General features: G+C 41.9%; 1 protein-coding gene across 1 annotated transcript in view; it reads right to left on the minus strand.

Annotated features, from left to right (window-relative positions):
* pdhx (pyruvate dehydrogenase complex component X) overlaps positions 1-13,521 on the minus strand; it is a 60,179-nt gene that overhangs the window by 13,802 nt on the left and 32,856 nt on the right. The window contains exons 7-8 of the mRNA XM_056281921.1: positions 5,881-6,046; positions 1,234-1,381 (exon numbers count right to left, since the gene is read on the minus strand). Of these exons, the coding sequence (XP_056137896.1) occupies positions 1,234-1,381; positions 5,881-6,046 (314 nt within the window). The remainder of the gene's footprint in view (positions 1-1,233; positions 1,382-5,880; positions 6,047-13,521) is intronic.

Genomic DNA, 13,521 nt, shown 5'->3' on the forward strand with positions numbered 1-13,521 from the left:
TGGCAAAACACATTCACCATTATGGCAATGTAGTGAAATAATTAACACCTCAAATATAGGGGAATTCATTTGTCACATGTGAAAGAGGACCAAATGAGAAGAAAGTGACAAAAACAAGTTCCCTTTTCATTTGTAGAATGACTGTGTAAAAACCCTGACATCCATCACTGGCCAAACTTCACTAAGAATAACTGACTGCTGAAGGAGTTTTGCATTTATTCATTTCTTTTGTATTCATCAATATGCCTAACTGCAGGTGTACAGTCACAGCAGGATTTGTTGTAAGCTGTAAGTTTTAGCATACCAGAAAATAGAGCTGACAAGTTTCAAAAGGAGGTGTAGGAGGCAGTGGTTCTGGAAAGACAGAATTTACAGTTATCTATTCCAAAAGCGTTGGTAAATTAACTCAATACAACACTTTTTAGAAACTATGATCGGAGGCATCCATTATGTAACCACCTTGCGGTTATGCCTTCTTTCTTCTAGCATCCGAGTCAGGTTTCTACCAGGACTCACCTCATAGAGCATAATGAACTGGTATACAAGATGCTGTTAATAGGTTCAAAAGTCCATTTGACACCCACCCCCCCTTTTTTTTCTCCCAATTGTACTCGGCTAATTACCCCACTCTTCTGAACTGTCCTGATCTCTGCTCCACCCCCTCTGCTAATCTGGGGAGGGCTGCAGACTACCACATGCCTCCTCCGATACATGTGGAGTCACTAGTTGCTTCTTTTCACCTGACAGTGAGGAGTTTCACCGGGGGGATGTAGCATGTGGGAGGATCACGCTATTCCCCCCAGTTCCCCCTGCCCCCCGAACAGGTGCCCTAACCGACCAGAGGAGGCACTAGTGCAGAGACCAGGACACATACCCACATCCAGCTTCCCACCTGCAGACATGGCCAATTGTGTCTGTAGGGCCGCCTGACCAAGTCATGGGTAACACGGCGATTCGAACCGGAGAGCCCCGTGTTGGTAGGCAACAGAATAGACCGCCACACCACACAGATGCCATTTGACATTTTTTAAACTTAAAGCTGAGGGAGAAGACTTTCCTCTTAGTGTGTGGAATGAGCCATCATGTGAAAACCCTGACATTCACAAATTTCACACCAAATTGGCGTGAGATATTCAGGAAGAGCATCATACTGACATATGCATGATTATCTGTAGCAACAATGTGTTTACACACGCACATGAAATTTAATCCTGCCAAATTATGAATCTTTACCTTTGGCCAGGTCTTTGCGGAGCTGAATAACAGCAGCCATGTCACAGTCAACAGTGGCGTAAGCATGGGGGATGGTGGTCTTGGACTCTGTCAGCCTTTGAGCAATCACACGACGAATGTTAGAGGCTGGGATCTCAGTAAACGTGCCCTAAAGGGAAGAGGAAAATAAGGATGGTATCGGAGATGACAGAAGGAAATGACATAGGAAAGAGAAAAGGGAGAAAAAGAGAGATAACGGTCTTTTTTAGTCGTAGACATCTTATGGATCAGTGCTTGTGTCTCTACCTAGTGCAGATGGCTCCATTTCCCAAAAGAAAGGTAATAAGAAGGGATATCATTGACAGTCTCACAACATTAACTTATCATATAAACCAATTTTACTAAGACAAACAACCCAGTAATTGCACAATATTTATTTGGTTATTCAAGGCACTTAACCTTTAAAAAATAATTTCTTTTTCAAAAAGCTATATTTCATGTTTTAAACTATCATACTACATATTAAAACTATGTTCCTGAATATTTACATGCAAATAAAACTCTTTTCTTGATAATTTCTATGCCTGGACTATTTAAGGGAATAGCTAATTCACAATATACAAACAAAAAAGTATCACACATGACGTTTTTCTACTTCATTATAGCAGCCACATGCTGTGTTATGTAGTTAAGTTTTAAAAGAAGCAAAGCCAGGGGCTTCTGGGTGGCATGGCGGTCTATTCCGTTGCCTACCAACAGGGGGTCAGCAGTTCGAATCCCCGTGTTACCTCCGGCTTGGTCAGGCGTCCCTACAGACACAATTGGCTGTGTCTGCAGGTGGGAAGCCAGATGTGGGTATGTGTCCTGGTCGCTACACTAGTGCCTCCTCTAGTCGGTCGGGGTGCCTGTTTCGGGGGAGCGGGGGGGAAGGGTGATCCTCCCATGCGCTATATCCCCCTGATGAAACTCCTTACTGTCAGGTGAAAAGAAGCAGCTGGCGATGCCACATGTATCGGAGGAGACGTGGTAGTCTGCACAGAGGTGTAGCACAAAATTCTGGGCCGTATACATAAGCAGTCTCTGTGGGCCCCTTTCCTCTTTTGTCGCTACCGCATCACTTTTTTGAGTTCTAGCACACTGTATATCATTTAAAATCACAGTACATTAATCTATTTTAACCTAACCTTAACCTAACTTAACTATCTTGCAGTGACTGAAAAAATGTATAGTATCATTTCAAACTTTGATGCAGCTTAGGGTACTGATGCTGACACCCATGATGTTTATTCTACAGTAAATGCCCACTGACAGGACTTCTTGTTTGCAAAGTCATTGATTAGATCTTTAAAGTCCAATTGTTTTGCTAATCGGGTTTCAACTGAGAGTAGTGCCAGGCTGTTCAGCCTCTCCTGGGACATCGCTGATCTTATCTTTGCTTGTATCAGCAGTCACTCATGACAGGACTAGATGAGCTGCACTGAGAGACGCTTGTGAGGGGCGGACTAAACCATTTTGCACCTTTTGTAAGGGGTGACAATGGCCTCAGAGAGGGGTGAGAGGGGCCTCAGAGAGCCTCCACTATTTTCTTTAAGTCCATCAATCGATGTATTGAGCCAATATTAAGTGAAGTTATGACACTAATTAGTTAGAAATAAAAATTTGCAAACCAAAACAAACTTTTAATTCCAGGCTTCCCGAGCCCCCCCACCCCCCCACTATGGCACCCCTGAGTCTGCAGCCCTCCCCAGATCAGCAGAGGGGGTGGAGCAGTGACCAGGTTGGCTCGGAAGAATGGGGTAACTGGCCAAGTACAATTGGGGAGAAAAAGGGGGGAAAAAGAAGAAGCAAAGTTGTTGTATGTAATGAGCAGACCTTCACCAACAGGTACTGCAACACTGATACCTAAAACCAAAGTTCATCCATGCTGGTGCAATAGCAGTGGCGAGTTTGTTTCATTTTGAATGGATCTCAAGGATTTAGAGGGGTCTGACACTAGTGTAGTAACCAGTATCACCACAGGTATCAGTAGTTTAAACAAAACCCAGGGTCTTCACGGTTATAGCTTTCGTGAATAAGAGGTTAAAACAATAAGATCAACTTAAAAAGAATGTTAACTAGAAACAAGATGGAAAACTATACTATCAATGCTAAAGCTATACATCATCTTTGAAGATGTTATGTATTACTAGATTTGTTCTGTACAAGAACAACCTATTTTATATTCAAGGGAAGTAAAGAAAAAAAATCCATCTTGAAGACTGTGAAAATAATTTGTGGGAAATAAATTGCAGGGTATTAAGGGAACTAAGCCTAATTACAGCTACACAAGTGCCTGGTGTCTTTGCAAGGGTGGGTGAGTGTTTGGCCATCTTGCCTCTTGGATAAAGTCCTAGGTCTTGCAAGAAAGGCTCTTCTCAAAACATACAGACACCCACACAACAGACGGTTTAAAACTGGCATTCTAAAAGGAGATAATCAAATAAAGCACAGCACAAAGCTATGCAGTTCAAATCAAATACAAAAGAGATGGTCCTTGCTGCTAAGATTGGCACAAGCATCATATTACACCAACAGATTTGGTGTAAAGAATCTGGAATGACATTCACTCTTCGCGGTGCGGTCATCAAATGTAAGACTTGAAGTGTAAAGCTCACTATAAGTAATAGAAAGAATCCAGAGAGTAATGGCAATATTTCTGTCTGTCCGCTAATACCTGCTTGTCTGGGTTAAGTTGTCCTGTTGGGGTGGAAAAGATAACAACACTGATGATATTTGATTAACGAAAAATTCACAGTCAATAAAAACTACAAGCAGTTATCTCTTTCACATGTCTTGCATAAATCCAGAGTGTGGGAACTGGCCGTGTTTGTAGGCGGGTGGTCCTGGTTTTCTGTGGAACACACGTGATCTAAGAAGTGCGATGAAGGGGATAAACTGGGAAAACGCTACTTTTTGGGGCAGCATGGTAGCCCAGTGGTTAGCACTGTCGCCTCACAGCAAGAAAGTTCTGGGTTTGAACCCCAGGCCATCCCAGGTCCTTTTCTATGTGGAGTTTGCATGTTCTCCCCGTGTCTGCGTGGGTTTCCTCCAGGCACTTCGGTTTCCTCCCACCATCAAAAAAGACATGCATGTTAGGGTTAATACTCCTGTCTGTGCCCCTGAGCAAGGTAATAGGAAGAAATAACTGAAGTTGGTCCAGTCATTGCAGTATCCAGTTGTTACTGCAGCTGCCCACTGCTCCTAGTTACACAGCTAGGATGGGTTAAATGCAGAGAGTATATTCATTTGTACAAAATGACTAATAAAGAGTATTCTATGCTATTTGATTACAAAAGATCCTACTCTTGTAGCTGGACTGTCCATCTATTTCCCACTGAGTCAGTTAGTGCATTTTGTTTCAAACTCATGAGTCCAACATCTAGCCGATATTGTTCCCAGGGAAAAGGGCATAATACGATAAAGAATTCCTGATCCCTTATGTGAGCAAAAGGGAAAAAAAAATGCAAAAAAACACAAAGATGAGACTTGTCTCCTCTCCACACCAGGCTTGTCCACAAGGTCATTTTCCATTTTCTTCAGCAGTTAAGATGCTTGTGGGCTTCTCAAGCATACCAAAGGAAACAGATATATCAAAAGGCATCAGCAACACCGACATAACTGAGTGTGACAGAAGGAGATTTTAACAGGGATTGGTCAAACTGACCAAAACACAGATGTACTGATTTTCTGAGCATGTTTGAATCAATGGAGTGAACATACTACAGCTCTGATCTTGAGGCAAAATCTATGCAAAGTGGGAAGAAATCCGTTGCATCTTACAAAAACCTTAAAAAAGGGGGAAAAAAGGCAGCAAAAAGCAAAAATGCAGACAAATTTGCTGTATTTTTACATTCAGGTTGATGATCAAGCAAGCCATTTTTTCACATGCAAAAAAATATTGGATATTTCAACCAGTAACAGACTATGGCAATCATCAAAAACACATCAACCGCACAAAAAAAAAAAAAAGAAAAAAAAACACATTTAGATATATGCAGATTATTGCTCATGCTTGGAATGTATCTGTCAACTAGGCTTGGCCTGTTACTGATACGGGGTGGAAAAAATTAACAAAAAAATGAATACTTGTGAAGGAAAAAGTTGAAGAGAGAGAGAGAGAGAGAGAGAGAGAGAGAGAGAGAGAGAGAGAGAGAGAGAGAGAGAGAGAGAGAGAAAGACTGCCAAAAAAATCAGGAAGTTGAAAAGCATCATGGACCAAGGCACTTTTCTGCAAACATCTAAGATATCATCTCATACAGGTTTCAAGCAGGGAAGCTGTGCAATATGGTGATATGGTGTGGCCCTTGAGAATACTGTGAGTTATAAAAACCTTTAGGAAGCCACTTTCTCTCTCAGTTCCCTCCAAAACCAGTGAGGCTTGAAGGCCTAAAACCACTCATCCGTAACCCTGGCCCAGTATTATTTTTCAGTATGATGACAGATTTGACTGTTTAAGCACAGAACAGTCATCCTGTCAAATCAAACACTTTTGCAAAAAGATGGTCAGTGTAGTAGTGTGTGTGTGTGTGTGTGTGTGTGTGTGTGTATATATATATATATATATATATATATGTTTGTGCATGCAAGCATGTGTGTGTGTGTGCATAGGGTAAAGTGTTGTTTGCTTACCGGTGCTCCTGGCTTCCCTGGCACAGAGAGTGGGGGTATGTTGGGTCTGCTGCCTGGTGGAGGTGGGGCAGCTGTCGTGGTGGGCACAGGACTCGGGGCGGCTGGGGTAGCCAAGACTGGGGCTGCTGGCTGGACAGGCGACTTCTTCAAAAGGTTCAGGGCATCTCTGCAAACAAAAAATAATAAATGAATAATTTAAAAAAAAAAAGAAAAAGAAAAAAAGAAAAAACAAGTACTATAAAAACCAGGGAGGCTGAAAAAAGAACAATGCTATTTAAATGTTACACACAATTAAAGTCAACAATTAAAGACTTCCAAAACTCCATAATTTGATGATAAAGATGAACTAAAACTGGATCTCGTGACAGGACCTATATATGTATGGGCACTAATTACAAGCCAGTGAATCTGAAGCAGAAGAAAAAAAGGGCTCGCTTGATGCAAAGGCTGCCAACAAACTCTGATGCAAAATATGCTACATAATTGTGTGTGTGTGTGTGTGTGTGTGTGTGTGTGTGTGTGTGTGTGTGTGTGTGTGTGTGTGTGTGTATGAACGTGTGAGCAACCCAATAAATATGGGGTCTCACTTTCTGTTCACACAACTGACTGGGATGGTAGACAGAAAATGAATAAAACTTTATGCAGGGTTTACTTTTTTACTTTTAGCTCATGTTATTGGGCAAGTAAGGAAATCGTACATAATACTACTTTCTATCCCAATGTAAACAAGAGCACCTCTGGACTTCAACTCTTGACTGGGTCCATTGATAAAACACCATGCTTGGGAGAGTACCAGAATCATTATGGCAGTCTGCACTATCCCAACATGTTTCAAGAGTAAACACACAGGAACAGGGGCCCAAGAATTCAAACAGAGTAAATAGTAAAAACGGATAGGGAACAAGCTATAGCCATTAAATTTATCAGGACTAATGTTCCATCACAAATATTTGCTTGTAAACAGAATATTTGTCATCTTCAGCAAATTCATTTCTTGAGCAAAGATTTTCAGCAATTTCTAGCCCAAATCTTTAGCATCAGCATCCAAGTTGTTCATGGCACGAGTCATTTGAGCTCAAAAATTGAAAGACGATGCCTTGGTGAGGTCACCAATTCCTCCCCATTGTCTAAATATGGACACATATCAGACTGTCTTACATCTATTCATTTGTTTAGTATGAGCATATATTTGTTTGCACGCCTGTCTTTGTGTGTGTTTGTGTATGTGTGTCAGGCTTAGAAAAGGGTTTACTTGGTAACAATACTCGAGCCTGCAGAGGTTTGTGCATGTGTGTGTGTGTGTAACTAAGAGACAGAGAGGTAACTCTCGGTTATCCTCTGGGCCAATAGTGGAGTGTCATAAAAATCCCTTGCCAATCACAAACAAATGCCTTACAATGGAGGCCACGATCAGGTGTCAGGAACAAGCCATTCTCGCATGAAAAATGGGGCACACACTAACACCTTAGATGGGAAACATGCAGAGTTAACAAGGCAAGGTTATAAAAAGCATACAGTAATGTCACAGAATGTCCCTCAACCATAAATAAGGTAATTTGTCTGACACCTTGTGTGGCATTTTCATAGTTCAAGCAAATAGGCTACTGATGTCTTGATGAAGGTGGATTCCCCACATATCAGAACAGGTTGTCCTTTAACACTCGGAAGCATCTGCTTCATCGTGATCTCACAGGATGAAGTGCCAATCCTTGTGTCGTCACTGGAATGGCTGGAGTGCCTCGTGCTAATGTTAGCTATGATAGCCAAACGTTTCTGAGCTAGATCTCAACCACTCTCAATTAAATGTGTAATGTGTATGCAACTATTTTTTCAACACACCGATAAATTTCTGTTTTTGGAGTTGGCCAGCACCTCTGATATGTTACGCAGAATTCAGGAGTGGAAGGGTGACATCCATTGGGGGAAGAATATTGCAAACTGGACAATTATACAGAGAGGGGATAGTAGAAAGGAGGTAGAGGAGGGGAATGATGATGGACTGAGATGTCTGCCCTAGATTCACTCTCCCTCCCCCTCCCCCTGCAGCTGGGCAGGTATCAGGTGTGCCTGCTCAGATCTCTCTGGTTCTAGCTCAGTGCACTGGGACCCTCCCACCTCACAAGCACATCAAGTCTTTTGTCTGGACCAGCTGCCCTACCTCACTATGCTGCCTGGAGAAGTATGGGCCCCCCGGCTCCATTCACCCTGTTCCCTGGTGAGCCGTATGCTCTAAACCCACTCCCTCATGCTTGCTTCCTCTGTTCCTCTCATTGTTATCACTGTTTGTAGAGGGATTGGAGCAGGTTGGAATTCCCCCATCTGGCCATAGAGAAACACACATCCAGTAATTACGGACCACCATAAAAGGGCCTGATAGGGTAATGTCACTGGGCCAGACAAACAGGTAGACACATGTCCCTGAAAAAGCTCTTTGCATGGGTTGCCACATAACAAAAGAAAACAGCAATGGAGAGTGTACCTGCTATGGTGCCTCAGCTCTGACATTTGTTTCATCTGATAGCTTAGATGTGAATGTAAATTTGCATGCCTGCCGCTCCTCCTCCCAGAAAGAGAACACAGAACAAACTATCTGATTAAACAGGAGGAGAGTATATCCCCTTAAGTAAAAAGTACAAGCCACAAACTGACATTCTCAGTGCTGAATTTAGCCCCATAGAGAAGAAACGACTTTCTGTTGAGGAAAGTACAAATAAAAAAAAATGTTTGGTCACTTTAATTTATATGCAATATTATTTTGTGAGAATGCATAAAGCATAATACCACCACCAAATTCCTTTAAGATGTATAAAGTGTTTTAGTTGTTTATGGAATGAGCAGAGCATCAATTGGTAAGTCAGCGGCTGCCAAGAATGGCTACTTGGCGATGTTATAGATAGCTTTTGTGTGGCTGTCTGTCTGATCTACCTCTACAGGAGGCATATGTGTGTGTGTGTGTGTGTGTGTGTGTGTGTGTGTGTGTGTGTGTGTGTGTGTGTGTGTGTGTGTGTGTGTTTTTCCACACCGACCATTTGCACTCCTACTGACAGCCAGGGCAAAAGAGCCCAGTGAGAATCTGAAAGCCTTGGAGGAGGTGACTGGAATATTAAATAGCGATGGAGGCTCTGCAGACACACACGCATGCATACATGCATGCATGCATGGCACACACTCACAATAAAACCCACACTCGCAACAAAGAGTTTGAAATGTACACAGATCCAGATTAATTATCTGTGTCCAATCTTAGGCTACACTGCCATCTAGGACAGGCCACTGGACAGGCAAAAACAAGTTTTTTTGTTTTTATCGATTCATTATTTTTACCCACATGGACACAAACAATGAGGAGAATGTTTGAACTTTATCAAGTTCATGGTTCAAGCTATTGCATGCTTACAAATTGGATGCAGATGAGGTAATACTGTAATACTCATCCGCTTGATGATAAGCTAACAGAAAACACCACAATAGTTGCATACTGTAAGATAACCTGCATTATCTGTATTCTATGTGCTTTTTAAATGTTTTTTTTTTAACTAGCAAATGATTAGTAAAACTTGGCCACTGAGCCAGAGCTGAAATAGCTGCAGTGGAAAGAACAATAATGAAATCTGACAGTCCAAAACCTGACCAACATAAAGCTAACATTCCATTTCCATTTTATTGGCAAGTCAAAATCGTGAGCCATGATGTATAGTTTGAGAAATCTGGAGTGAACCCTTAAATCAACATGCTGCAGCTTGGAATAACTCCTTAATGCAGGAGTTACTACTGGACTTCCCTCTGCAAATGTTTTCTTTCCTACAGCAGCCTATTCCCATGAAAACAACAGTTGGTCTGGATCAGTTCTCTACCGTCCAGACAGTTGGCACACAGGAAAGCATCTCAGTGAATCACTTTCAGAAGGAGCTGTGCCTTTAAAAGGCTTCTGACGTTAACAACAGAGGACATAATGGACTATTATTAACCCTGTCGAAGGGAAATATCGTTCTTACCACAGATCCCTCCATGTAGAATTACATCAATGTAAATATTGTGTTGTTTTTATCCTTTACATACACACCTTATGTGAGTATTAATTAATTAATTAATTTTGGATTTACCCACCTTTATCTCTCCAATTGTACCCAGCCAATTACCCCACTCTTCTGAGCCATCCCGGTCACTGCTCCACCCCCTCTGTCGATCTGGGGAGGGCTGCAGACTACCACATGCCTCCTCTGATACACGTGGAGTCGCCAGCTGCTTCTTTTCACCTGACAGTGAGGGGTTTCACCAGGGGGACGTAGCGTGTGGGAGGGTCATGCTATTCCTCCCAGTTCCCCTTCCCCCCAGACAGGTGCCCCGACTGAGCAAAGGAGGCGCTAGTGCAGCGACCAGGACACATACCCACATCCAGCTTCCCACCTGCAGACACGGCCAATTGTGTCTGTAGGGATGCCTGACCAAGCCGAAGGTAACACGTGGATTCGAACCGGTGATCCCCATATTGGCAGGCAACGGACTAGACCGCTACACTACCCAGACACCCAATAATGTGTAATTTTTATCCTTTACATACACACCTTATGTAAGTATTTATGAAGACATAGCGTGTCTTAAATTGTGTAATTTAAAATAATTGAGAGTAATACCCCCCCTGGCTCAGAAGGTAATACATATACACTTGGCCACGCATGCATTAGTCATTCAAAACTTGTTATTCAACACCCTTGGTAAGAATCCAAATTGATGTATTGATTTTACATCCAACTAATTTTAAGGCCTTGTTGCCTGTCTTTTGTATGCTCTAATTAAAAGTTTCAGGTTTCAAATGAAGTAATTTTAAGCACATACCCCATTTCCACTTCCCTGAGAATGTGAAAGGACAGCAGCAAGGAACTGAGCCAAATATTCGCCATTGTTTGTGGATACCTGTGTTTCACAAGGTCAAACATGGCATGGGGAGAAAAAAAAATCTACCAGACTCTTTGAGGCTGATACCTTTCCCCTTCCTCGTATACATCTAACCCTCTTCTTTGTGCTATACACGGTACTTTTAATTAACTTCTGCACATCTTAAACAGCAGCGGTAGGGAAAAAAAATAGACAATTGCTTTGCTGGAATACAATGGTGTATGTTTGCTGTCACTCAATCAATTGATCAACAAGTAAAAGCATGTAAATACAACTATGAAATATTTACCGATAGCTGGAAAGAATTGGATTGAATTATAAAATCTGATAAGTTAAAAGATATACATATAATCATCCATAATTCATGACTGAAATAATGAGGGGTAGTGACAAGGCATACGATATGCTGTGTTTATGTAAACATACAGATTGATTGTCAAGTCGGAATTGTTTGTTCATGGCTGTTTACACATCATTTGTTTGGGCAATGAGCAATTTGCATCACTCTCCGCCGTTCACTTCTTTCTCCCTCTGTGCCTGAGTCTATCGCGTGTGTAAATGTGAAGTCTAGTCTCCGCCGGCTCTTGACTGCATCTGTGGGGCTGCCTGACATCGTCTTGGATGATCCTAGATTCACTCCATATGATTTGCACTCACTCCTTGGAATTTTTATAATGTAATAGATTTAAATGTGCTTTTCTATAGTCTACGTATTAGATGCATATATATTCTACATTACCTCGCTGTGTTTAAGCTCTGCTTATATGTTGTAATTTTTGTTTCTTTCTTTTTGACTCTCTGAGCTGTCCCGGTCGCTGCTCCACTCCCTCTGCTGAGCCGTGGATGTCTGCAGACTACCACGTCTCCTCCGATACATGTGGAGTCTCCAGCCGCTTCTTTTCACCTGACAGCGAAGATTTTCACCAAGGGGATGTAGCGCATGGGAGGATCACGCTATTCTCCCCAGTTCCACTCCCCCTCCCGGAACAGGCACCCAAACCGACCAGAGGAGGCGCTAGTGCAGCGATGAGGACAAATACCCACATTCGGCTTCCCACCCTCAGACACAGCCAAATTGTGTCTGTACGGATGCCCAACAAACCCGGAGGTAACACGGGAATTGGAACCGGTGATGCCCGTTTTGGTAGGCAACGGAATAGACCGCTACGCTACCCAGACATGCTGTACATTGTAATTCTATTACTCTTGCCTACTCTTTGCATCCGCCACCTATTGCATGTCTGTCCATCCTGGTGGAGGGACCCCTCCTCTATTGCTCTTCTTGAGGCTCCTCCTATTTTCTTTCCTGATGAGGTTTTTCTTGTGGAGTTTTTCCTCATCCATGTCAAGGTCCTGTCTAAATTACACTTCAGCCCTAGAGGGCTTTACAATCACAATTACATTCTGCACAATGTACAAAATACCCCTATCCTGAGACCATCTATTGTAACCTATTGACATATATATATATATATATATATATATATATATATATATATATATATATATATATATATATATATATGTGTGTGTGTGTGTGTGTGTAGCATTTTTTTCCGAAACCGTCAATGGTGTTATAAGTGCTCAACTAATGAGGAGCGGAGTATCAACACAGATACAGGAAAAAGATTTAATGCATAGCAGCACAGGCCTGTTTCATGTGTCTTGCACTCATTGGCTGCTAATTTATTTCAACAAAGAATCATATAGTTTGCATTGCCCAGTGTCACGCCCGTGTGTTGATATATATATACATATATAATCCAGTGAGTCAACTCACTGGATTATTTTGTTCCTTATTTGTTGAGCACCTCCTTTCCGTTCAGTGTTTCTTTTAACAAAGTTATATATATATATATATATATATAAAACTATTAACCAAGTTTATATTTCAAATACCAATACCACCTCCAATATAGGACTGGCCCTCTTAAATGAGCTGATGGGGTTTATTAATGTTTACAAGGCTGTTGTCAACCACAAATGTTATACATTCTTATCAATGATAGTCATTATGTTTAAACCATATACTATAGTAAATCACGGCAGAATAAAATGGAGGGCAATAGTGTTTGTGGGAAAGTATAGACAGACAGGCCCTGGAGAAAACATTCATGCCAACACACACTTGCCATCCCTTTGTCTATTGGCTATCCTACCTATTAATATATGTGACAGACATGGCTAGAGAGAGAGAGCGAGAGAGAGAGAAAGAGAAATGAGGGAGGCCGAGAGTGAGAGATGAGGGAGCGAGGCAAATTCAGAGAAATGTGTTTAATCTTTTGCACCTCTTTTTAACCCTTCCTGTCAATTATGTAATCTCCTATGACCTCATCCCTGGATAATGCAGCCCTGGTATTATCCATGCCCCATTCTGACAGCTAAAAGAAGGTAGGAAGGGGAGAGGAGGCTTTGAGACAGAGAATTCTCCAATCGCAAACTTAGATCTGAGGTGCCATGGGACAAACTCAGCAAAAACTGAGTTTTAATATCTGTTTCCCTAACTTTAGTTTCACTTTCAGCGCAGAGATGCTCGTTTATGGCCATCATATGACCATATGATGGCCATCCTCCAACTTGGTAACATCTTTCCAATTAGTGGCCATGTAACTGGTAATTTTCTCAAGCATGTTTTAGAGTCTGCACAGTGTTTTTCCATGGCTCATGGAATGGCTCATCTTTTACAAAGTGCTCATGGCAAACGTAACAGATGAGCTTTTTTTTTTTTACATTATGGAAGTCCCC

This window comes from Lampris incognitus, chromosome 6 (genome assembly GCF_029633865.1).
Source record: "Lampris incognitus isolate fLamInc1 chromosome 6, fLamInc1.hap2, whole genome shotgun sequence".
NCBI classification, from domain to species: Eukaryota; Metazoa; Chordata; class Actinopteri; order Lampriformes; family Lampridae; genus Lampris; species Lampris incognitus.